Consider the following 27,494-nt stretch of genomic DNA (forward strand, 5'->3'; position numbering starts at 1 on the left):
TCACTTCACTTCCTCATCTCAGGGCGGCAGACAAGATGTGTAAAGTTAGCCGGTAACAGCCATAACACACAGGAAGCTGGGCTGTTTCACTTTCAAAATTAAATCGTGAAATAGTCAGGAGAAAAGAACAAGAAAAGCTGTTTTTTTTAGTATTTTTGCATGGGTCGTGGTCTAAAGACAGTTCGCACCTCTTTTTCAGCTGCAGCTAGGGAGTGCTGACCGCTCTCTTTTTGGTTGTAACGAGGGTATTATGGCAAATGTAGTAAGGTAAAAAAAAAGACTACTTGCTCAACAAATGTACTGGAGTAAGAGTACATGTTTAGTTTTTAAAAAGTAATTTGAAAAGTACGTGTTCTTTCTAAAAAAAAAAAAAAAAAAAAAAAACTACTTTGCGTTACTTGTAACGTATTACTACCCACCCTGAATCAAAATGATGGGGATAAACCTGGGGCTTTTGGGGTGGGAAGTTGGGCAGTTGGTAATTCAACCGTGGCTGCGGGAATACGTGACAAAATCAACATAGTTAAAACCCCTAACTAGACAAATTTAAAGTGTATATATATTTAACCTATTTGAATATTTGAGTAATTCCTTTCGCTATGTTTATTAACTCGTACGTTAGTCGCTATCTTATTTTGAAATTTGGGCCGGAGAAGGTACCCCTATTCTGGCATATTTGATGCTGGTGCGGTAAAGTTGAGTGTAGCAAGTCATCATTCAAGTGGCGCAGGGGCAGGAGAGGCGCTGAACAAGTTTCACACATCCTTTCTTTTGGATAATAAACTAATTTCTTCAAACCGTCCGGGGACAGGAACACTGTGAAACATGGCTGCTCTTTCAGCCTGGTTTTGGAACGAGAGGTTTTGGCTGCCACACAACGTAACCTGGGCGGATCTGGCAGACCCAGCGCCCGGGGTGGAGTATCCTAAAGCTGGACACTTGTTTACTGCCTTACCGGTTGCCTTGGGAATCTTCGCCGTCAGGATACTCTTCGAGAGGTTCGTATTTACCGCTCATATCGGATGTTCTCCAGTGAGTAACGGGAAACTCCCTAAAACTACTTTTACGGGGCGATTTCATTTTCACAATGATGGGTTTGGTAGCCCGGGGGGGGGGACCAATATCTCTAACTGTGTGTCCAGTGATTTTCAAACTTTTCTTTTAGCAAACACCACCATTTCATCACTGTCAGTACTTCTGCTACAAACCTACTGTCTAACTATACTGTTATTTTCTTCCTCTCAAACAACAAATGAGTGTACTAAATTACCTTTAAACATCCTAACTTAAAGTGAATGGAACACTGGTACAGCTACACAAATATTCATTTTTGCGAGGACACCCCTAACCAAATCTCTTGTCATAGATGTTTGGGTACCTCCAGGGTAGTTTGGTAATCACTGACTGTTAACCAGTCGGCTTATGTGTCCTTAGTTATCCTACCCTGATGCATGCATACAAGGGAGTACTGCCACTGCCCTGCCTTCTGTGAAACTGCCATATCTTCTTGTCAGATTTGTAATCAGGGTACCCATCTAGTCATGTGCAAAGGTTAAGCTGTGCTTTCATTCAGGCCAGGCAATAACGTAATGACATGGCATTCAACAACACACACAGACATGCACATCCACCTCTGCTTAGTACACATTTGCATGCCAGCCAGCTGCAGGCCTTACTATGCGACCAAGTGGAGATGTCCAGGAGGCATTTGGCCTTGACAAACCAGAGCGATAGGTTTTCTTCGTTCATTTGAATGCTGCTGCAATGTTGATATATTGTTAAGTTTTCTTTTTAGTGCACAGACACTCTTCCACAGATAAAACAAGACAGAAAAGACAAGTTCAAGCTCAATTTAATAGTGATAAGATAGAAAGCAGTGGAATTCCACATTAGGCAATTTCACGGTAGGTCTAGGCGATTGTAGGTTGGTCAGTCTGGTGTCACTGACAGGAGAGGTGTGGCTGTCCCACCACCAAATCCTGATTCCGCAAAAGATCTCATAATTGCTCCAGACAACAGATTCTCTTTGGGAAGTTTTGGTGTCTTGTGGAGCCTGCTGGTCTGAAATGATGGGGCATGATGTGACTTGTAAAGATCAAGTTTGACTAACCAATGAGGTTCAGTTAAATGACACCAAGCATTAAAGAAAAAGGCTGTGACACCAACTTTCTCATTTGAGTTGCAGAAAGTCGTACTCTTACTGGCAGACCTGCACTCACCAGTTGTCATCTACAACTGACAGTGGCAACAGAAAAACCACAGTTACTCATTCATTGACTGAAACTTTGGCTAGTATACTGAATGGCCTGATATATACTTTTCTTTCAAGTATTTGTTTAGCTGTTGATTACTTTTTTTCCCTCTAAAATCGTAATCTGTTTCCAGTTTTTAAATCCTGACAAACCTGTAATGGAAGTGTGCGTTATGCACTTAGCTTCACTATAAAAGCACGAGGGGAGAGTGGTGCTAAAACCAATGAAAGCCAATATACATGGACCTAAACTCATATTTCAGATGGGGGGCTTTAAATGATTGCTTTTGAATATAAGTAGGACACCCAGGATACATTTTGTATTGCATTTATTACTTAACATTTCCATTCTTTCATTGCTTTATTAAACAATAGCTATGGTTGTTTTGTTTGCACAGTGTTGAGGCCACTTTGAGGTCACATGTAGGGCTTCAGGATATGGAAAAATATTGGATGTGTGATATAGTACTTGGATATATCAGCAGTGATATGAAATAGGATAAAGCGTATAATTCCAGTCAGCATGCGGCAATATGATGAGATAATTAAAATCCACGTAATATGGCAGTTTGTATTTGACCACTAAATCTTGATGACTTTATTGTATTTACATGATTTTTGTGTCAATGAAGTAGCTGGATTTGTCAGGTTTTTCATTCACTGGATTAGCAGGAAACAGACAATCTTATCAGGTTGTTTTAACTATAAAAGGGCTTTAATTGGTTTTGATAAAAAATAAAAAAAAAAATACTATATATCATGATGCATATTGATACAGAGATTATGATATTACATATACCCTGTCATAAGATTGTATCCATCTAGCTCACCCCTGATTTCAGCGAGTCTGTGATTGTACTAACAAGTACAGTATAGATGCTTACAATTAATAGACAGTGTTTGCTGTGTATGTTACACATTTCTGTTGCATCTTGACAACATATACAGTGGTTCTGTCACTAGACTGACTACATTTGTGATTGCATATTGTATGGTTGCATTATTGCATAGAACACAAGACGGTTGTTGTCAGTGACATATCTTGGTGTTTCTGTCGTTCACCAACTACATGGCTATAAAAAGTTATTTGATCATTGGTCACATAATGATAAAAAAGAGCAGGAATCACCATTAGTCAGTTGGCATTGTGTTACCTTAAAGTCAATGGCTTTCTGGAGTTGTCTGACAACAAACAGAAACATATATCGAGGACTACACCATAGCTCTACATGACATTTAGAAGCCCACAGGTAACAAGGCTGGCATCTGAATATTGCGGGTAGGTGAAACTGGCCTGTGCAGTATTAAATATTCCTTTAAACCTGAATTAGGTAGGTACTGTTGTCACTTAGGCATGCTCTCAGCTTTGCACCTACAGAGCCGACCGAACACACAGCATGAGGCTTTGTCTGTTTCATTTAGACTTCAGGTCAAGTGGCGGTAAATAAGGAACAATCAGATATTGGAGATAGTGGGAGCTGCTGAGGTGCTTGATAAGATGCACGCAGTGGCAAGCCACCTGTCTTAGGTGCCAAAGCTGACTGCCTGTCCCTCTCTAATGTGAGGCTGTCCTTGAGCAGAGATAGATCCCAGCGTGATCCAGGGTGATGTTATCAGATAGCGCTTACTCTGTCACTGCTCGACACTCCGGCCGGCTGACTGGCTTATTCATTTATTTATCAGAGAAAAACATCACACCACAGCTTGAGTTCCTACTCCCCTTTTGCAGAGCCTTAACACAGGCTGTGCTGTTTGGCACGCACACAGTTCATTTAATATCACACACACACACACACACTGCAGTAAGAGGGTCACACAATCACACTCGGGTGAGGCGGAGTTCTTCGGTGTTCTTTCAGACACATCCTGACATAAACTGGTTTTGTTTCATGACATTATTCTAGTTGTGTTCTCTTTTATTCTTCTTCCTCTGTTTTTTTCTTTTTACATAGAGTTGTGAAGTGGGAGTAATGTTGTCCACATTTTTAAAATTACTGTTGTTTCTCCAAACCATATCCTCAATGTTACTGTTACAGAAACATGACTCTCCTGGATGGATGATGTAAAATTCTGGTTTATAATTCGGTTTATATGGTGGATGGCTCTAAATACTACAGTACCGATGTATAGTTGCTGAATTAATCTAATATTGACCCAGAATTTAAAACTGAATTGTTTTAAGCTGCAGATTGTGTTTTTAGTTTTCTGAACACCATAATTTTTAGCTTTCCTCCAGTTTTAGCAGCACACACTGGATGTTTCTTGCCAAAATGCACCCTGGGAGTCAGAGTTAACTTAGAGCTCAACTTCTACCCTTACATGTCAACTGACATTTTAACTGCATTAATCTCTTTCTCTTCAACTGACATTTATCCTTTCAGTGCTTACACTTTGACACTTCTGGCTAGAGCTGCAATGATTAATCAATCGACAGAAGATTAATTTACAACTATTTTGATTATTGATTAATATTTTTTGGTCAAATAGGCACTTAAGCAAAAATGCCAAACCATTTCCCCTGGTGTAATCATTTTTAGTCATTCTAGTACGGAAAAGTTACATATTATACCTTTAAACTGATTCTTCACTTCTCAGCACGTGTATTTTAACTACTTTAATATCTTTCAGTATTTGTATTTCAGCTGTAACTGTAACTTCAACTGCGTCAGCTATTTAAAATTTTTCAGCAGCAAAATTTCGACAGCAAACACTTGTAAATTTTCTTCAGAAAATGGTCCTCTTCGAAGACACAGTGTGTATCTAGTCTTTATACTGTTTTATCTTAGAGATACTCAGACTATCATATGTGATAGCATGCCCTAAAGATGAGACAATTTAGCTCTGTTATCAGGAAGAAGCCCTACACTTTTTTTTTTTTTTTTTTTTTACTGCTTTTGTATTTGCTTTTGTCTTCAAAAGCCAGCAGTTTTGGCTGGACAGCAACAGCGGTGCCAGCCCTATAATCTCAAATGTCGCTGACTGACTGAGTGATTGTAATTATACTATTGGCCATCTGAATGCCATGTGACTAAGTTGGAGCTTCCCAATTGGCTGTTGCTCTTTCAAAATGAATTAGTGCAGTTTCTATAAGGGGGGTGTTTACAGCCTGCAGTCTTGCCAACAAAGCACATTTGAAATGTATCGAATTGTTATATGCTATATCGCATATAGCCAGAACCATGGCTCCTGGTAATGACAGAAAGACTGGTGGACGAGGAGTAGTTTGGTCTAAGGAAATAACTACTATACTTCTCCAGATATACACTCTCTCTCTCTCTGGATTGTGACTGCTGGTTACCATGTAGTCTTAATGGAACAAGTTTCAGTCACTATTTCAAACTTATTCTGTTGTCTGACAACAAAAACAAGAGAGAAAAAATTTTATTGGGAATTCAGGTGTATTAAAATACTATATACGTAAGCACAGAGAGTAAGAGAGAAGTAAACAGACACTTGGCAGGATGCAAATAGAATACGACACAGTCCAGCCATATACTAGGTTCTGACCTAGTCTTGTTACATGTAATCATCAAGCGTGTCTATAGGATTCCTCTTTTACCTGTAGGCATTTCCTCTCTCTGACTAATGGGAAGGCTGTCTTCAGCCTAACCTGCCCCCCTTTTCTAGACCAGTTTCTTCTTGTTTGATCATAATCACTGCTTTGCACTTGGCACTGACTTTGTAGATGGGAGTAGCCAGGATGTTTCATGTGTGGGAGCCTAGGCCCTTGTAAGCTGTGTCATGAGTTAAACTGTGTTAAGACTACAAACTGAGATGTGTATCAGATTATGAGCGGCCAGACTTGTTTTATAATCTGTTGTAGCCCGTTTTGACTGTTTCCTCATACACTAACTACAAGGTATTCTTTCTGTCAAAACCCTTAAGGAAGCGATGGAAGACTGTAAACGAAAAGTTGATGTGGCACATTAAACATCCTCCTCTCTCATGTTCTAGACTACATGGTCTAGAATTGTCTGGCCTCAAAGTCACTTTTCTTCCACTTAACTGACAATTCTGTTTCAAAACAAGCTGTAAATGAACAATTCAAATGAAGGCCACAGTTACATCCAGTACTGTGCTATGAATAGAGCCGAGCCTGTGCCTCAGAAATGGCTCTTGCACTGGGAGGTTTTCCCAGTGTCAAGGTTGTATGTACTGTAGCTTGCCGCCGGGGCTACTAGCGTCCATGTACACAGACCACACTGAGCCCGTCCCTTGTTAACAGGTTTGTGTATGTTGGAATGGTCGAGTTCTGAGGAAGAACAGGGATGTTTTGACATTTGACATAAATAGATCAGCTTGCATCTTTTGCCTTTTTTCCCCCTCCTGTTGCTGCGGACTGCCACTGCAGGCTCGGGCTTGCATGGGCTATTTCCGTCAGTTCGCCCTCCTGTTTGACAGAAATTTGAAAGGCCTGTGCTTACAAGATAACCTAACTTATCCTATATCTGTACCACATCAGCTCATCCTTTAGCTTGAGAAACGATTTAATCGAGAGATTGTTAGAGAGATAATGTTGGCAATTACAGCTTTACCTCTGACTCAGTTCAGACTCACAGGTTGCATCACATTCAGCACCGTGCAGCCTCTGAGCTTTAAGGTGATCAAAGGGCCAAACGCGTTTTGACTCTGCTCATTAAAAGTGTTTAATGTTCAAGTTGCACTTAAACTATTAAATGTCATTTGTAATGTGGATTGCCTTTAGTAATGTTTAACCACATAATGCCACATATCTAGTCCAACCTCTCTGCAGAATGCGCTTTATGTTTTTCTTTTGCACCTCAGTGCCACACAGTCATCAGTCCACCAGTTTTGGACCATTTTACTTTCAGTCATGAAATTCAGTTAGGTTAGGAGGAATCTTTAAAAAAAACTTCAATTAAAGAATCAGTCTTCAAGTATATAATCAGATGTAGGAGTGAAGTGACTCTTTGTATTCTTTAAACCTCGTGTTGGCACTTCAGGCTTCACCACTGAGTCAATTCAAGGTGAATCAGACTTACAAGCTGCATCACATTCAGAACTGTGCTTTCTGTGTTAGGTGTATAGATTATATACACATGCTAGTTTGGATGATGTTAAAGTTACACAACCCAGCCACTTTAATCTACATACATGTCATTGCTTGAAACTAAACATCAATTCAGGACAAGAGAACCGAGAGGCAAATCTGGTTCTTGGAGGAAGAAAAAAAAACAAACCAATAAAACAAAAAAAAAAACAGGGAAGACAAGAAGTGTGAGTGGTTTTACGTCAGACAAAAAGCACGGTTTTGTTTTTTGAGTTTTTCTATTTTTTTCCTACTTTGCTCATAATGGAACACAATGGCCCAGGCTATTTTGTGGCTGAGTGTCAGATTCCAACCACCAGAAACCTTTTCCTTGTGCACAAGCTGAAGATAATAGAGGCTTTATTATAAAGAGGATTTTGCTACATTTAAATATGGATTCAGGATTGCTGAACCGATACCTGAAGAGCCTGATTAGATTTGGCTGATAGGCTCAAAGGAGCACTAGGTGAGATTTACATGTTGAAATGCAGCCATTTTATCAGCTTACATCACAAGTGTTTAACTGCACCAATGAGGCATTTTCACTTACCAGTATTAAACTGAAGCATATGAAAAAGTCTTTGCTCATATGAAGATGGGCTCACCAGAAACACATCTCTTGTTTATTTTCTCTCTGGTATCTCCTGGTTTATGTCACTGACTGATCATACAGAAGGGAAGTCATGTGCACGTCTCGTTTTATATTTAGGCCAGAGTCAGTATAGTAGACTATATTCAGTATCCACCAGTGTTGTGCAAGTTCACACTTTACAAGAACTAGGTCAAAGTTCAGTTCACAAAGGTTAAAAGGAACTAGTTCACATTCATAGTTCACAATTTTGAATTTGAACTAAGTTCACAGTCAAAAAATGAATTACTTCACATACATTTCTCCCATTTAAACATTTTTTTTTTTTTCAGTGGAACCTCCTCCTACCCATCCATCCTCAGCCCACAGTCATTGCCACTTCTCAAATTTTACAAATTGCTGTATACCACTATAGAGTCACAGACAGAGATTACTTTTAAAATCCAAGAAAAAACAATGTGAATATATATTTTATGTGTGTATGCTGTGTGTGTGACTTAGATGGAGGAACTTTGTGCTGTTGGCTCATGGTCTGAACTTTTATTAGTGATTTCTTGTGGCCATCATTCACTCACAGATACTTCAAGAGACTGGTCAGTGTCGTTTCAAATTTGTTGCTTAGGTGGATGATGTTCAGATTTTTTTTTCATTGTAATCTACACCAATTTGTTCATAAAAGCCCTTGAAATATTCATACGAACTGGCTTCAGCCGTATCGGTATCTGTGTTGTTTGTATTGTTGTATTGCCAGCAGTAGACACAGGATGTATGCGTTCAATGAATGGCGTGTTCATGCACAACGCTGATATCCACACTCTGGATTATAACTCCTGGATGTGATTGCACTGAAACAGGCAACATTTTGAACCTTCAGGGCAAGCGAATAGATAGTGAGACAATGTAAAAGATATATAGCTAATGAAACAGATAAACACTTGTAATAAGAGGCTCTAGATACATTAGCAAACATCACAAAATAAAACACAAAAAAGATAATAAACCTAAAAAGGTTTTTAAAATGCGAGTATAAAATACCATGATATGGTTTTGAAGTTCAGACTGTTATGTTTCCTTGTTGCTGTGATATGGAGCTTCCAGACAGTCAAATAGATATTTCTTAATAGTGTTTTTTTTTTTTTTTATGGGAAAACTCTAAGATAAATCTGAAAAACAATAGTTATGTTGGTGAAAGACCTACGTGTTATAAGAGATACTTCTTTATGACTGCAGAGCGACAATATCTGAGATATTATTTGTCACAGCAAAACTGACATTTACGTAGGTTAAATAATAGTAAACTGTACGTTTCATGCTCGCTGTGTTTTCTTCTTAAGCTGTGGACAGAAAATCCTTTCAGCTGCCATGCTGTGGTCTGAGAGCTGTGTGATCACATGATCAAGTAAAACCGTGACATTTCAAATTGTAGGGGGGCGTTTATCTTCACTACTAACTGAATCACTTGTCACAAAGTTCCCTCAATAGTCCACACTTTATTCAGAGGCATGAACATAGTTTGCATTCTTTTGTAACACTGAGGGTTATTGCCAGACGAAAGATTAAACTACAATTTACAATGTAATCTTATAAAGTTGTATTATTACGTGTCAGGCGAGGCAGATCAGGGGATTTCTGGAATATTGTGGAGACCTCTGAAGTCCACCTTACAGCTGTTTTCAAGTCATTTCTGTACAAACAGGTTAATTAATAAATTCAAGACTTTTCACTCTGTTATCTGTTAGAAGCATTCGTTAATACTGAGCCACAAATATTTGGCCTATTTGTTTATTTATTTAGCCTTCTGTATGGAGAAAGCACGAATGTCTGGCTCTAATCATCAACCTCACTAAAACTTGCGCTGGCTTCCATTAACAAATTTGCAAATTACCTTGTGGACTCAGACCTTGGTTTGTACAAATGAGCTTTATTTCATTTATTTCACTACCAGGTGTGAAGCAGAGGAAACACAGACGCTGTGGTTACAAACCTATTGCTAGTGTCTGTGACATCAGCGTTACTGGAGCTCCACGTTTTTGGTTGTCTTTCGCCTTTTTAGAGAAGCACGTGTTTGTTCAGACTGTAGATTTCACAGGTTAAGACCACAGGAATGTTTTTCTTCAAGAGTTTCTGTGTAATCTTCTTGTAGCAGCCACACTGACAATGCACAACCTTGTAAATGATTTATTGGGCCTTTTTATTCTGCTTGACAATAGAACAGTATTTTACGGAAGTGTCATGCATTCACTTGAGAAAAAAAAGAAGTGCTCTGTTTTTTTGAATTAGCAAGATTATTATCTCAGAATCAGAATTCTGAGATAATAATCTCATTAATGAAAGAAAAAGGATTTTCTTCTTCTTTTTTTTTTAAAAAAAGCTTCTCAGAATTCAGAGATAATAATCACGTTAATTCACAAAAACGGAACAATTTTTTTTCTTGAGTGAATGCATTATGCTTCTGTAGTATTTAAAGCGATAGTGCAGACTTTTATTTGGAATGAAGTGGCACAAGTATTCATACTTATTTAGCACTGGTAGTTGTGAGATATGTCTGGAGATGTTCGGCAGGCATGTGGTCAGATACAATAATAGTTTTTTTTTAACTACCCAAAATACAGCACCAAAACATGATTGTATTTCTGCTTGTTCCTCTTCTTTCATGTTGTTGACTATCAGTGTATCCCCTGCTGTTTAGAGGTGTGTGTGTGTGAGGTGCATGAAATTAACACTGCCTGTACCCATGTCTTTAAGACTAAACCAGATTGAGGGCAAGTTTATGACCATAAACTCACACAGTATACAACAGCAGGAAACACAAGTGGCCTACAATAGCTACATACACATTCTTTGTACATGTTTAGTTTCTGGATAATGTAAGCCAGTTCTACCTGTCCGTCACTACATAGCTTTCCTATCTTTAATCAGATAAACGCTCAGGCTGAACTCAGAGCTTCTCTCTCAGCTGAACACGACAGTTCATTTACAATGCAGAACAGAACTACCGGCTGGGGTCATACAAGGTCATGCTGTTCCCATAATGAAAAAGATATCCCAGAATCACTGGGGATTTTCAGAAGCTCCCCTTCAGCAAGTATGTGCTATATGCCATCCATTACTTGCCGTTAGCTTTCCACCCAGTATATTGGCAGAGCCAGAGAAAGATAGAGAGAAAGTCTTTATAAATTACATTTGAAAATGACTAAACCGGACATGGACCTGAAGCTGCATGTGATAAACCCAAACTGAAACCCGATTTATTTGACTTGATCTATTGTTTAGCAGAACTCTGTTGCACCTGAGTGTGGTACATTATCTGACGGGTGATGTGATGTTACTGTAGTGTCCTGGACTGTAGTAGTAGCAGTAGCAGTAGTAGTAGTAGCACATTATTTGGCTGTTGTCCATTGTAATGCTCTGGCCTACAAGAAGCTCCATGCTGTAGCATATTTTTGTTTTGTTGGTCACCACAGCAAAAAAAAATCCATTTGATAGTTTTTTGAATGTGTGAAGGAACCATGTTTAATGCTGTGTAAAACATCACAAACAGGTTCTGTGTGTTTTCGTTTCAGAGCTAATGTGGAAACTTTCAAAACAGCAAGTGACCATTTGTTTCTCACATCTTGACCTCTGTCACAGATTTTTTGCCAGTACCTGTGCCCGGAGTCTCCACCTTCAACCAGGTGTTGGAAGAAGAGCTCAGCCCAATGCAGTGCTGGAGAAAGTGTTTACATCCATCACAAAGGTTGGATTTCTTTTTTGACAACTTCTCTTGCCTTAATCCCTTTTTTTCAAAGAAGCATTTATGTGCAGGAGTATCAGTAATAGTTGCTATTTTGCCACATTCATGCGATGCGGGAAAAAGCTATGTCCATTAAATTTTGGTTTAATTACATGAAACAATCGACTTCAGCTATGCAAGGCACCCATGTTTGTTTGGTTTTCAAGCACTTCCCTATTCTTAAAGGCCAAGTTGAATATATCAGATCTTACAGAGACGTCAGAGTTTTCGGTTGTGATAACGAATTGAATGTTGACATGAATGCTGAATACAAACTCTGACACGACATGGACGTGGCATCAGTTCTCACTCACCCCAACTGATCCATTACAAGTGATACTTGGCTAATTGTGCTAAAGGGTAGACAACTAACAGTTATTTTCATTAACTAGTCCATAAAAGTTAGTTTACTGTCTTGCATCACTAAGAAAAGCAGCAAAGCCTTATAATTGAAAGGCTGGAATATCTGGCATTTTTGCTCAAGAAATGAATAAAATTATTCGCTACTGATTGATTTCCTTTCCAATCAATTATTTGATTTATCATTGCAGCTCTATTTGTCGCTAACACAACTGTTCCTTTGTCAACATAACAATTGAACATTGTCTTTGATCAGTCTTAACTAACGATACATTCATGATCTTGTCTCCCTTTGAAACATTAATACATCAAATCACAACATAAAATCTACATCCTACACGCTACACAACCAATAGAAAACCAGTCTGTCATGAAATCAGATTTAGTGGAAACTATTTTCCTGATAATGAATTTGCATTTTTGTGTTTCACTCCCTGGATAACTCCAGAAAACAATGGGTTGGGTCTGGGCAGCTTGCATGTGATTTGGAGCGCTTAGACACAGCCGTGCATGATGAAACAATTATGCAAAAGCACATATCTCTCCTGATTTGTAACATTAGCAGAAAATATCTCACTTCCATTGCTGCATTAGCAAAATTGCAATATGCTAATGGGTGCACTGGATACTGTGTGCATAAAGATAAAGTTTCTTTTTCATCCCTGCTGGACTCCTTAAAACAAACTGAAGTTGTTTGCTGTTTCTTTCTCTCTCTGCACAGAATCCAGACTCCCGCCATCTGGCTGGCCTGTCCAAGCAGCTGGACTGGGAGGTGCGAAAGGTCCAGCGTTGGTTCAGACACCGCAGGAACCAAGATAAACCCAGCACACACACTAAATTCTGCGAGAGCATGTAAGTTAATGCCTATTGTGTTCACCCTTAACCGCTCTGCAGGCTTGAGCACACAGTGGTTGTGTTTTCTGTGCAGCTGTGTAGTGTGTGTATGTTATTATACTTCTGTCTTTGTGAGGACAGAACTGAGTTTTAGACCAGCAGAATAAGAACATTTTTGGCTTTTCCTTCGAAGATTGTTTTTTTGTTATGATTTGAATTTAGATTTATAATAGAATCTGGATCAGTTTATGTTAGAGTAAGGATTGGGGAATAACACGTTTTGTAATGGTTAGGGTTCAGGCAAATGGGTTTTTAAATTTTTTATGTCGTTCCCCTCTGAAATGAGTCATATTTTCTGGATCATAATTTCCTCTCTTGTACTTCTAGGTGGAGGTTTACATTTTATTTGTGCATATTTATCTATGGGTTCCGGTTTCTAGGGCAGGTAAGCAAACTATCAGATTGAGCTTGGAAACTGTGATATCAATAATATTTCATTGGCTGGGTATATTTTCACGCATAACGACATTATCAATTGTTTGCTAAACTAATTTGTGTTTGTTTTCAGTCCCCTTGGATGTGGGATACACGGCATTGCTGGTACGGTTACCCCTATCAGGTACGAGGCAGCTCCACTCTCTGTCTGTATCATCTCTAATGCAATCCGATATAACAACTACAGCCTCAGAAATTACCTGCAAGTTGAACCAACAATGTCAAGAACAGAACATTTACTGCAGAGCTGTCGCATTGGATTGTATGACTTTGAACTTCTTAAACTGCTGCAGAGTTAACCATGAGCAGAAAAGTAGCTTGTGTAACAGTTGAGGCATTTGCTTTTACTTCACTGCTTTTTCCCTGCTCTTGTATCAATGATCATGTATCATTACAAGTCTGACTAATATTAATATCATGCACATGTCCTTGTATTCCTGTTGTTTTCCTCATATCATTTTGGGATTAAAACTGTTAAGTATACATTTTATTGAGTTTATAGGAAAGGACAGCTCTGATCCTCTGGTCTGATTGGCTGGCTGGATTATAAAAAAACATTCTGTGAGACATATTTGATACTAACCCTTGAAATACTTATATATATGTGCTAGTTTGGTAAATCAACATTATCACTCATACTGTAGCACTCAGGTGCTGCATAGAAATCATGTTGCTAAGCGACTATTAGTGTTGCTAGTACTATTATCACTTTAAAAGACATGTATTCAACCCTCATATCAGAGACAAGCTGAGTGTTGATCTGTTAAATGTCTTGTTCACTATCTATCTTGATCATAATTTAAAAAAAAAAAGGTTAAGGCACACAACCCAATATACTCCTCATCCCCCATCATACTCTTCTCTCTCTCCCTCTGCCTTTTTCCTGTCTCTCTTTAGACTGTCCACTGTCAAGTAAAGGCATAATGCCAAAAATACTACTAAAAGAAAAACATAAGTGTGCCTATGTTATGCATATAAGTTTTAGAAGGACTGGACAGAATTGTGTTTTGCAGATTTCACAGACACATTTCCACATTTACCAGCTCAAGCTGCAGGTTCACATTCAAATTTGCCCAGATTACAGCTATAGAATTCAGATATGTTTAATGCAGTCATAAAGGCTTCCTCAGGGTTAATGCTCCATTCAGGAGGACAGAGATTTAAACCGTCTCAGAAAAATGCTCTGTTTTTGAGAATGAATGTGTGTAGATTGAACGCAGCTTCAGACACATTGCCAGGCATGACACAATTCACTGGACAGCACAGCTCATGTCTTATTGCTTAAGTAACCTGGTGATTCATTGGACCAGGATATTTGATGTCATGATTTGTAACAATGCTGCACAGTGTTGATCACGTGTCATTCTTTCAGTCTGATCAATGTGTGATATCCACTATTGTTTGATTTAAAAAAGAAAACACTTCAACATGAGTAAGATTCTTTCATAGTCCGACTCACTAATCTCTCCTCTCTGTCTCTTCAGGTCATGACTCCAGGCCTTTACCACTACTATGTGACAGAACTGGCCTTCTACTGGTCACTCATGTTCTCTCAGTTTACTGACATAAAAAGGAAGGTGAGAGGAACCACACTGGCTATGGCACTGTTAGGTTAGACCACACTGGATACACCACAGCTGCCACTCCCTGTTAAACGTTTGTCTATTGTTCCTCATTTGGTGTCGGCAGAGAAATGCGTGCATGTGTGTGCACATAACAAACAGTGCACTAAGGCTAAGCCTGACTTGTAAGTTTGCTTGGTTTCAAGCTCTTGTTGTGCTAATTTTGGAGGAGATCACATGTTTTTGTTTTTTGGGAGGGGGGCGGGGTGCAGCTGGTGCTGCTCAGTCTTTGAATGCCTTGTGTTTTCAGCACGAGGGCATCTACACTCATGTGACTGCAGGATGGAGGAGGCCTAACTCTATTAGAATTGCAGAAATTCCACACAATACCAGCGCATTAGAGCTGGAGTTAGTTAAAGCCACAGACACTCAACTTTTAATGTTTTAGATGTTTTGTGCTGCAAATGTCTGGAGTGTGAGACTGGAAAAGTCAGCCAATGATACTTGTTTGGATTTGACTAAGAGGCAGCTGGCCTGGTTTCACATCGTAATTTAATTTCATATTTCATGATGTGATATTCAGATGAGACTGATGAAACTCCTGGCCAGCTGATTGTTTCAGTAGATGTGTGTTTATAAAGCTAAAGGCCTTTCTCACTGTTGAATCTTTGCTCAACTTTCTTGCACTGTGATTAAAACACGCTCCAAAAAGCGAATAAATAAATATGCACATTGAAGGGTATTTCCAAACAGGGAAAAGAGCCAGTATTCATTCAAGGACTTTAAAGGTTTAAAGATTCTATGAAGATGGATGTTGAACTTCACTGGCTTTACAAACTCAGCTTTTGGAGTTGGAACTCTAGTATTTATTTAATATCCCACATAAGGAGATCTCAGCCTGGACTGTAACAGACCAGACCTTGTTGTAACAGACCATTACTAATATTGCTGAATGTAGGTTGAATTATGTTCATGTCAAATAAGTGTAAGATACAATATAGGAAGCTGGTTAGAAATATAGAGCAATCAGACCTCAACCCATCCGGTTTAAGAAAAGATAAATGTTCATGTCCAAATATATTGCTGACAAAATCAGTTGCAGCCCCCCCTCTGTCCACTCCTGCAGTCTGCTGCTGTCAGTCCAGATGACTTGATGGTCAGATGCACATGTCTCTATCTTAAGCTTAGCTCTTGTCTCTGCCTGTTTGTTTGTCTTCGGTTGCTCTGCACTGTTAATCTTTCACCTGTATCTTCTCCTTCCCTCCAAGTCTAGCTGCGTAAAACAAGCGCTACCACTGGGTCAGATTATAGTTTAAATCAGTTCTAGCTGTCTGTTTACTCTAAAGAGTGAATACTGTTTAGAAATGCCTTTGATGTGCCTTTTGATGCACAGTCTTGCTTTTATTTCCATCTTGTGACGGTTGACCTGAATAAGTTCTTTTAACATTTGTAGCGGTGTGATATGTGGGGCTGACAGAGGGCATGAAGCAACTTTTTTTTTTTTGTGGTGGTGATGCTAACAGGAAACATAGTCTTGATTTAAAAGGGTTTAGTTATTCTGTGTTGCCATCTTTAGCTCATAGAGACCGCTGCTGCCAGACACTTAAAAACACACAACTGATCATATACATTTATGCACCAGGGCCCATTTTATTTTATGTATTGAACTATTAAATGGTCTGTTGCCAGCAAAAGCGTTTATGTCCATATGACCCTGGATTCTTAAGGCCTTTGATTGATGTAAAGATTGTGTGTTTGTGGTCACAGCTCCCAAACAGTGGATCAGGCTACGTAATTAAAGCATTTTTGAAGAAATAATTTTGCATCCCCAGAGTAGTTGTTACATTCAGTGTGTTCTGCATTCTCCATTTATTTTCAAGTATTTCTCCTAAGTTTTATTGTACTTGATCACATCTTAAATTACTATTAGTGTTCAGCTGTTTTTGTACCCTGTCATTTGCAGTGTTGCAGCAGCTTCACCTAAATCACAAAAACAGTGAGGTAGTTAAATAATACACAGTGTAATTAAAGGCTAACCTGACCTGAAGGAGTTTCTTAAGAAAAGTTAAGGCATCACCAGAGTGATTATAGTTGATCCTGATGGGGGACATCAGTGTCTGCACCAAATTTCGTGGTAATTCATCCAATAGTAGTGAGATATTTCAGTCTGAAACAATGAACATATACAGTAGGCTAACCACATTTCTCCTTTTTTAATTTCAGGACTTCCTGATCATGTTCATCCATCACCTGGCTACAGTTGGCCTAATCAGCTTTTCCTACGTCAACAACATGGCACGAGTAGGAAGTCTGGTGATGTGTGTCCATGATGCCTCTGACTTCCTGCTAGAGGTCAGTTAAATATGGTGGTCTTTGATGCTCTGAAAATTGTATTGAAAGCTGGTGGTTGTGCATTTTTTTAAGCAACTAACTACAAATCACTTAAACTGTCCTTCACTTTACTGTTGGCCGTGGGATCATAGCCTACCATAAAATTTGAGATTGGCATTTTATTACCGTTTTTACCTTTGAAACGTACAATCAAACTGTAAATTACCTTTGCCATACTTAACACCTTATTTACAGCTTTTCCGATAGCACATCAGACATTAAACAGCAATTATCACCAACATGCTGAATAAGTGAGGCCAAACAAAAATAGGAAAGATATGAAAGATGGAGGAAGATATGACTGCTGTTGATAACTGTGCTGCTTCGGCTTTCACATAAAGTAGTTTCCTTTTAGGATATTTATTGTTCAGTAGCCTTTTTGCTTCAGATCAGTTGGTTTCTGAAACAATAGAGATGGATTGTGATTATTGTTTAGTGTGTCCAGTTGCTTCCACTTGGCGGCAATCCAAATAGATTAAGAGTACCAGTCCAAGAAGTAGACATGATGTTGATGTGGTGAAGAAAAAGAAAAAACATTCCTCATTTTGCAAAACTTATCCTAATGCTTCATTTCTGTTGTTTTCTTTCTCAACAGGCAGCCAAGCTGGCCAACTATGCCAAATACCAGCGCCTGTGTGACTTCCTTTTCATTGTGTTTAGTGTGGTCTTCTTTATCACACGACTTGTTATATATCCAATTTGGTGAGTACTGTGTGATACCTGCAGCCTCAGAATGAATACTGTAACTACTCTGCCATAACACTCAGCAGTTTGATAATCTCTGCAAATATTTTCATCCCGGCTTTTTCTGGCAAAGTCGTATCTGTGTTTTTGAAGAAATGTTTAATCAGGAAACTTATTTCTACAGGATGATGAATTCTCTCCAGAGTGTGTACAATTTTTTTTAGTATATAACCTGCCTATAAATGTAACACATACATGATTATTATACTTACAATATGCACTTTTAATACATTTAAATTTAAATATATTACTTTGTAATTACAGTCTTTATACAGTATTACTTTTTTAGTGTCCTTGGTTTTAATTGTTCCTACACATATTTTACTGCACGTATAAATGTTTGAATCTTGAATCTAATGTTTTAGCTTTAGCTTTGAGAATGGCTGAGCTCAAGTAGGTAAATGCGTGTGTAATGCTTTTCTTTGAGCTTTGTTCTTGTAAACAACTGTTTCAACAGAAAAACATCATAATCATACAGTGCTTTGATTTCTTAAATTACTCTAATTTCAGGCCATATCCTGTAGCTGTAATTGCAAACAGTGGCCAGAAACACACAGCCTGTACCCTCCACTCCTCCAGTGTATTTCAGGTTACCTAAGAATGGAAACCACCATGCTCTGGTGATCAGAAATAATGTGAGGCAACTACCACCAGTTTGTAAATCTGGTGAGACAATTTCCAGGATGCCCACAGTATCTGACCAACAGATTCATCATCATTGTACCTCTGCTCCAGACCACTGCAGAGATCTGCGCAAACGTTTAGGTTCAAGGGAGCCGTCTAGATAGCAACTGTTCCTCGCCAGAGACCTGGATGTTGAAGCTCAACCTCCAGAGACAATAGGGAGCCTATCGTTGCCAAAAGTAACCTGAGCAGCTATATTCAGTGTCTTGGTGTGGATGAGCGATAAAGCTAGTGTTGCCGGTGCGGCTACCTGGACTGAAATCCATACCTCTGCGGGGGGAGGTGGGTCTGTTGACAACCTCCTGTCACTCAGTTGGATTTGAAGGAAGATATGACCTCACCAACCACTCACTGACATTACAGTAGAGCTATATCACTCGCCTCTTTGGTTGCCATTGGTTTCCAAATAGGGATTACCATGTTTGGGCCTCATTAGAAGAGTGGTTAATAATATGATTAAAAAAACAGCTTGACGTCTTGTTCCTCCCACTGGGTTTGGAGCTTATGGAGTAAATATGTGCCTTCACACAGACATCTATGTGTCACCTTGTTTTCCAGGGTCCTGAACTCCACTATGTTTGAGAGCTGGGCCATAGTTGGGCCATTCCCATCCTGGTGGCTCTTCAACTTCTTACTGCTGGTTCTTCAAGTGCTGCATATCATCTGGTCCTACCTCATAGCCCGTATAGCTATCAAAGCCATGCTGCGCGGCAAGGTGGGTCACTCATCATTAGCTGATTAAACAATTATTTGATGGACAGAAAATAGAAAATGAATCAACAGCTATTTTGTGGTCATTTTTAAAGTAAAAATAGACAACAAAAAATCTACTAGCTTCAGCTTTGTCAGATTTCAAGATTAGCTGCTTTTTGTCATTTTATGTGATAGTATATGAAATATATTTGGGTTTGGGACCGCTGGTCAAATATAACAAGACATTTATAGATGCCACCTTGGGTTCTTTGAAACTGGGTACTTTGCACTACTTCCTGACATTTTGCAGACCTAATGATTAATTTGTCAATGAATTGAAAAACCTGCTGAGGGGTTTGGCGTCTTACACAAGGAATTGTTTTCCCGCTATTACAACATACAATTAATGATCTTGTGACAGTGTATCTTTAGTTTTCTGTTGCGAGCTCCTGCTAGGTTTCACTTCACTACATTTGAAAAAAAAAACTGTACCTCTACATTTGGAACTGCTGCATGCCTCTTAAGTTCAGACTGGCCCACTGTGTCCAGGCTGGTGTTTAGTACTGCACTGTGTAATTTCATGAGGTTTAACGCAGCTCAAACTCTGTCCAAAGGCTTAAAAAATATTTCAGAATAATTTTTAATACTGTTGTATAAGCAAATATTAAGGAAAAACATATTGACCCCAAAACATTTACTCCAATCTTTTGCAAGGACATTACAAATGTCCAAATGAAACAAATGAATAACAGAGATCTGTCTGTGATCGGAGAACGCTTATTGAATTAACTCCATAGCTGTTTCTGATGATGAATTTGCCACCGCTACCCTTTTTCCGTTCTGCCTCATCCCTGACTCTGTCTCATCTCTCTGCAGACGCAGTTTGTTTCATCTCCCTCTGGAATGAGAGAGGGAGATCCTGTCTTTCTGTCTCTCTTTGTCCACTGAGCCCTCCTCCACTACTCTCTCGTTTCCCTCCGTCTGCTCTGTCCGCTTGACAACTTTACCTTCTGTTTTTGGCTGTAAGTTTCTGTTCACTCCCTCTGTTGTGATTCGTTTCACACATCTCAATTCCATCTGTCCTGTCCATTCCCAGTAGGACTCTGTGTAATTGCAGCGGGTTTAATTGGACAGCTGTTGCAGTAGATGAGCACTTAGATTCAACCCCACGCACAAAGTCAGCAAGTAGGAAGAGAGTTGTAAATGATGAGTAATGTGGTAATAGTGTCATGAATTTCAGTCAGGTATATCCAAGCGTTTCTCATTAGTCAGGAGTGTGTTGAACTTGTCCCACACCACCACCCTGTGGTTATGAGGAACACATGGTGATTTGCATGAGAAGAAATCCTAAACTAATTTCAGAGAGCAAAAGTAACACACTGAATTAAAAGTTTCAGGGTGAAGATGCATCAGGAAACATTTTCATAAAAACGCAACTTTTATTTTTTGCTTGTGACCTCTAAATATGAAGCAAACCCTTATCATTGATTTAATTTCCATCCACTGTGAGCAGTTTAGTCAAAGTGATTTTCCCCAATTCGATTATTTTATTTTATTAGAACAATTTAATAGGTAAAATGAGAAGCAAACATTAGTCAGACTGTGTTTTTTTTTTTCTAATTAACTGGGCAATAATCTCACAATGCTTGTTAATCAGGTTGGTAACTGGACTAAGCAGTAAAATGCAGGCACAAAGAAGAGAGCATACCAACCCCACTGGTCTAGTTTCAACTAGTTTTACCAAATGAAATTCTGGTGTCAGGTATCCACAGATTTCTGCCCTCAGGAAAAATCAAATAAACCGTCCCCTTAACAAGAGGAGAGTAAGATGGACTCCCTCCATTGTCACTTTGGTCACAGTTTACAGCATATCCAGCAGGGTTTATAAAAATGAGCTTACTCTGTGCTCTGCTGATGTTGTTTCTCATTATTAAATGTACCCCTGGCAGCTATTTGGACACCCCAGCTTGTGAAATTGCCTGTTGTAGTTTTAAAAACATTTAAGTGGCTCCAGATACAATATATCACCAACCGGCAAAGATGAAAAGAAATGGAAAAGAACTTAAATTCAATAACTGTTTCAAGCTGTCTCTTATTAGGTTGAATTCCAATTGATAGCATTTGTTGGCATAAAAAAAGAAGGTGAATGTCTGTACCTTTACACACAGGTTTTAAAAAAAAACAAAAACAAAAAAAAAACAAACATTAGATTTAACACAGCATCAAAATGGACAAATAATCTTTGGCCAAACAGTTGGAGTCTGTTTTAAAATAATATTCACATCCTCATATCTACACTAAGGAGTTTTTATAATTAACAATTCCCTTCTTCAGAGTGGCGCTGAAGAGAACCTTCTTTGTGTGATCCTCATGTGAAAGATGGGCATCAAAAATACACAAAACTCTTAATCTACATATGGTTAAGTCAGTATTATATTATTTTGACTTTGAAATATATAATTATTTCCTTTTAATATGTCATAGAGGAGCAATGTCAAAGATCACAGCATTATATGTAAAAAAGGTAAACTGCCCCTTAAAATCCTCATATTATTCATTTAAAGTGATTAAGTTACTTCAAAGTTATACATTTTATTTTAGTTTGACCTCTAAAGTTTTTTTAACCTGTGTAGTTTGTACTTATTTCTCCTTGGTGCTTTTAAAAAGAGATAAGTACATCTGTATTTCCTGTCTGTTAGGTGTGCAATGACGTCCGCAGCGACATTGAGAGCAGCTCGGAAGAAGAGGCTGACAAGCCCAGAGAAGGCCTCAAGACTTCTGCTTATTCTCCCAAGGGAGAAAACGGCACTAACGGCCACTGTGCTGCTGCCAAAGTCCGAGCACAGAACCACAGCAGCTGGTGACATGGAGCCTGAAGCCGGGAGCCCCCTGCAGTTCATACCCTTACATCTCCAAGAGCTTTGTTTGTCTTAATGACAGTCCTCTGTCATGCAAGGGTCCTGCCCCCATTCAAACACACACAGATTCTACCATCACACATTATACTGAAAGTGAGTGTGCACAGATACATATGTTGGTGAACTGATGGATGTGCAGACACTGATGTCGCCTTTGAAGAGCGACATGTAAGACACAACTTGAGGTGAAATTATATGGAAATCAGTTGAAACAAGTGATTTGCATAGCCTTATTCTACAAATGATGGGATTTACTTTGTGCTAAGTTTAGCTGCAGATGTTGGTTTCAATGTTCTCTCCCAGTTTTATTGGTCAGATGAACTTGATTATTTGTTTCTAAGGGTTAATTCACACTGGAAAACTGCTGCTGGGGTGCATTTAAACTTTCAAGCATGTTGCACTTTTCGTTCCAAAAAAGACATATCACAGCAGATATTATACATAGAAATAACTGTATTGCTATGAATGTGGTTTTATCAGCTCTTAAAAGGACACCTGCTTCATGTGTGACCAGAAGTGCAACACACTTGAAACTTTAAACAGCAGCAATTTCTGCCTTTTGTAGTTTTTTGTGTATTTGCCCTTTAATCACATTGGCTACTTTGTGACTTATTGTCTTGTTCTGTTTTACAGTTTGTTTTTTACTTCTTCTGAGACCAAATGTTTATGAAATTGTTTGACACTGCCTATAGAGGAATCCAGGTATGAGGACCATACTAAATGTCTGGTATCACGTTCTCACTTGAGTGCCTTGTAAAAATGTATTTCCAAATATATTCAATTGTTGAAAGATGTCGTCTCTTACTCAAGTTCTGTCCAGAAACACTACATTTCACTGTGTGGTTAAAGGCATTTTAATAGAATATAATACAAATAATTACAGCCATCTTCACTTCTGAAACAGTGCTACTCATAACATGGATTTGATACAGACCACTGATGCATATAATATGCTCTTGGTTCATTTCCTTGCTGACATTTTCATAATGAAAAAAAATCTTCCTTGTGAGGGCGCAACACCCACACAATGAAATCACACCAACGTCCAGAGAAGAATAAACATCTTCATGATTCAGCGATGGACAAAAAAGGAGGAATGGGAAAATGTCCATATCTGTGCAAAGGTGAGATCAGTCCATCTGACGTCAGTCTTTGATGACTTCAGGATCCTGGTTTTCTGCTGCCAGTTTCAGCTGTTTTTGCCTCTCCATGTAGCGGTGTCCTCGCATGACACACAGGTATCCTCCGTATGCGGTCAGCAGCATCATCGAGGCAGAAAAAGCCCGATAGCTGATGTCAGCAAGGCGCTTTCCATAAACCATGATGAGGGTCCTGAAGGAACCAGGAAAAGAAAGTCAGAAGAGGATCAGCAGCAAAATAATGATAATAAAATAGCTTTATCCCAATCTGGGGTGTTGCCTCACCACTTCTTGTCTCTTTAGATGTATTAAACCAAAAACATGTTAATTTGCTGGATTAGCCAAATAACATTTTCTGGTCACTTCATCCAGTAACAGTTTATTGATTTTCCACCATCTTGTGACACATATCAATATTGCATTGTAAAATAATATAAACAGCGATGGAGTATTTTGGCCACACCACATGCTGTTATAATAATGTAATGGGTTAAGTACTTGCATTTCTGCCTATTTACATGTCATACTAATTTATACTTGCCCTTAACTACATTTTAGAGGGAATTAGTCTTTTACATACTACATTTACCACAATATCTTTACAGATATTTTTTTAATATACATGAGACATTAAGCTCATAAAAGATGATGTACTGTTATTTAAGATTAGCCAATAATATACAACATAAAGTAGTTAAAGTCAGCTCCTCTTAAACCAGCGAAAATACTGAAATGCTGCTCACACATCTATTCATAAGTAATTATGATCAAACAATATAACTGATACTCTATAACAACACTGAAACAGACGTCTGGTCTGAGTACATTTTTGCTGCTGATGTTCAATTACTCAAATATAATTATTCTGAATACTGTACTGCTGACTTGTTATTGAAGGGAGGATTTCATTATGGAGGAAATCTGATTAATTCTTCTGCCACTGCTGCACAGTATTTACACACAAGTCAATAAGAAATAGTTCATAAATAAGATTATCACATCAGTAAATAATGACAGCTCTCCCAAGAAGAACTAATTTGGAAAATTTGAGTTTATGGTAAAACATTTAAGATTCAGCTGTGCAACAGTACAAAAAACCTACGGAACTGCTGTGAACGGCAGGGATTTGATCTCTTTTATTTTAATTAATAGTATCACACATTGACTTACGTACTTTATGATAAACTATCGGGTATATCTCGTTTAAGGTTCATATGAGTTTAGTACTGCGTTGGCTCGACATAAAACATTTCACATTTATCTCTACAAGCTAGCAACAGTGCTCAACTTTGGCACTTCACACACTATTTTATCGGCTTCCAAAAACCTCACGTATTTCTCACATGTCCTACCCGTGCAAATACTTTTTAATTTTCTTACCTTTTACTTATATAAGCGATAACAAAAGCAGGTTGGCGTGGTTGTTCTCAATGTCAGTGCCCCAACATATGAATTTAGCACTCAAGCTAACTAACCTTCGCTTTCGTAAGGTACGGAAACTCGGAGGGGACTTTTCTCCTCTTCCCATAAACCTGCGTGTAAACTTGCATAGCGTCACCTATTGACTTGGAGACAATTGTTCTCGACAGCCATTGAGGTTTTTAAACGTCAACTACAAATTCACCTTTATTCATTGCCTTTAACTCTCCGAACCTTGCCAGCTCGGGTGTTTCTGCGTGTGCTAATGGTATAACACTAATTTTAACAGCTCGATTACAGAAAAAGTGCAACACATAATAGCCCAAAATTGACTGCTGCCCATTTTCCACCCGGACGCATTTTAGAGGCGCACATATTACAATGGCAACATGTTCAATAAGTAGCGATTCCACTGAAGAAATAAATGATCCAGGTGCCGCACCTTATGGCAACTTTATGAACTATTACACCTTTAATCCTCCAGAGAACCGCTTGAGTCTGATTCCGTCCACACTCCTTCAGGATTTAGGTTACAGCGACGACCATGGGACCACACTGATCCTGGATGTTGGATGTAATTCTGGGGTGTGTGAGTCTAGGACATTACCTAAAAATGATTTTATAACCTTCGAACTTTTAAATTGAAAACTCCAAGTCTTGTGTATTTTGCATGTACATTGATGTCTTTTTTTAATACACAATTACTTGTGATATATATGGTAATCCAGTGTATCTGTCTACATGGCACACATTTATGGAGGTAAATTTGTTTCAATATTATTTGTGTGAGTTGATCAACAAACCTGTGAGAAGAAGAGAAAAAAAGAAACATACAATTAGAAGGAAAAAAACATAATAAGAAAACAGTATGAAAACAATATAAAAACACAGATTATAAAATAATCCAAGATTAAAATTTGGATGAAAGCAAGGCATGCTATAGTAAATCATGAAGTCATAGTATACTAAGGCTTAAAATGTCATAGTATATTAAGGCATAAAAAGTCACAGTATAGTAAGGCATAAAAAAAAAATCATAGTATAGTAAGGCATAAAAAGTCATAGTATAGTAAGGCAAAAAAGTCATACTATAGTAAGGCATAAAAAGTCACAATATAGTAAGGACTGAAAATGTCATAGTATAGTAAGTCATAAATAAGTCATAGTATAACAAGTCATTAAGGCATAGTATAATAAGACATTAATTGTTATAGTATAGTAAGGCATAAAAATGTCATAGTATAGTAAGGCATAAAAATGTCATAGTATAGTAAAGTAGAAATGTCATAGTATAGTAAGGCAAAAAAGTCATAGTATAGTAAGGCAAAAAAAAATCATAGTATAGTTAAGGCATAAAAATGTCATAGTATAGTAAAGTAGAAATGTCATAGTATAGTAAGGCAAAAAAGTCATAGTATAGTAAGGCAAAAAAAAATCATAGTATAGTGAGGCAATAAAAGTCATTTTATAGTAAGGCAAAAAAGTCATACTATAGTAAGATATAAAAAGTCATAGTATAGTAAGGCATGAAAAGTCACAGTATAGTAAGGAATGAAAATGTCATATTATAGTAAGTCATAAATAAGTCATAGTATAGTAAGACATGAAATATTATAGTATAGTAAGGCATAAAAATTAATAGTATAGTAAGGCATAAAAAGTCTTAAAAATGACATAGTATAGTAAGGCATAAAAAGTCATAGTATAGTAAGGAAAAAAAGTCATAAAAACGTCATAATATAGTGAGGCATAAAAAGTCATANGACATGAAATATTATAGTATAGTAAGGCATAAAAATTAATAGTATAGTAAGGCATAAAAAGTCTTAAAAATGACATAGTATAGTAAGGCATAAAAAGTCATAGTATAGTAAGGAAAAAAAGTCATAAAAACGTCATAATATAGTGAGGCATAAAAAGTCATAAAAACGACATAGTATAGTGAGGCATAAAAAGTCATAGTATAGTAAGGCATAGAAAGTCATAAAAACGACATAGTATAGTAAGGCATAAAAACATCATAGTATAGTAAGGCATAAAAAGGCATAAAAACGTCATAGTATAGTAAGGCATAAAAAGTCATAAAAACGTCATAGTATAGTAAGGCATAAAAAATCATAAAAACGACAGTGTAGTGAGGCATAAAAAGTCATAAAAACGACATAGTATAGTAAGGCATAAAAATGTCATAGTATAATAAGGCATAAAAAGTCATAAAAATGTCATAGTATAGTAAGGCATAAAAATGTCATAGTATAATAAGGCATAAAAAGTCATAAAAATGTCATAATATAGTAAGGCATAAAAATGTCATAGTATAATAAGGCATAAAAAGTCATAAAAATGTCATAGTATAGTAAGGCATAAAAAGTCATAAAAACGACATAGTATAGTAAGGCATAAAAAGTCATAAAAACGACATAGTATAGTAAGGCATGAAAACGTCATAGTATAGTAAGGCATAAAAAGGCATAAAAACGTCATAGTATAGTAAGGCATAAAAAGTCATTAAAACGTCATAGTATAGTAAGGCATAAAAAATCATAAAAACGACAGTGTAGTGAGGCATAAAAAGTCATAAAAACGACATAGT

The 27,494-nt window shown here is 37.9% G+C and overlaps 3 protein-coding genes across 3 annotated transcripts in view; 2 read left to right on the top strand and 1 right to left on the bottom strand.

Annotated features, from left to right (window-relative positions):
• Positions 1–696: 696 nt before the first annotated feature.
• cers5 (ceramide synthase 5) lies at positions 697–23,110 on the top strand. Its single transcript, XM_022761454.1, has 10 exons — positions 697–998; positions 11,521–11,626; positions 12,744–12,874; positions 13,244–13,301; positions 13,425–13,475; positions 14,836–14,928; positions 17,137–17,265; positions 17,900–18,006; positions 19,291–19,447; positions 22,125–23,110. The coding sequence occupies exons 1-10, from the start codon at positions 826–828 to the stop codon at positions 22,287–22,289; spliced, it is 1,170 nt and encodes a 389-aa protein (XP_022617175.1). The 5' UTR covers positions 697–825; the 3' UTR covers positions 22,290–23,110.
• A 71-nt stretch (positions 23,111–23,181) lies between these two features.
• On the bottom strand, positions 23,182–24,970 carry LOC111233600 (cytochrome c oxidase assembly protein COX14 homolog). Its single transcript, XM_022761455.1, has 2 exons — positions 24,863–24,970; positions 23,182–23,675 (listed from the first exon to the last, which is right to left on the bottom strand). The coding sequence occupies exon 2, from the start codon at positions 23,663–23,665 to the stop codon at positions 23,489–23,491; it is 177 nt and encodes a 58-aa protein (XP_022617176.1). The 5' UTR covers positions 23,666–23,675; positions 24,863–24,970; the 3' UTR covers positions 23,182–23,488.
• Positions 24,971–25,282: 312 nt separating this feature from the next.
• bcdin3d (BCDIN3 domain containing RNA methyltransferase) overlaps positions 25,283–27,494 on the top strand; it is a 16,701-nt gene continuing 14,489 nt past the window's right edge. The window contains exon 1 of the mRNA XM_022761484.1: positions 25,283–25,486. Within this exon, the coding sequence (XP_022617205.1) occupies positions 25,283–25,486 (204 nt within the window). The remainder of the gene's footprint in view (positions 25,487–27,494) is intronic.

This window comes from Seriola dumerili, unplaced genomic scaffold, assembly GCF_002260705.1.
Source record: "Seriola dumerili isolate Sdu_G_001 unplaced genomic scaffold, Sdu_1.0 BDQW01000409.1, whole genome shotgun sequence".
In the NCBI taxonomy this organism is placed as follows: Eukaryota; Metazoa; Chordata; class Actinopteri; order Carangiformes; family Carangidae; genus Seriola; species Seriola dumerili.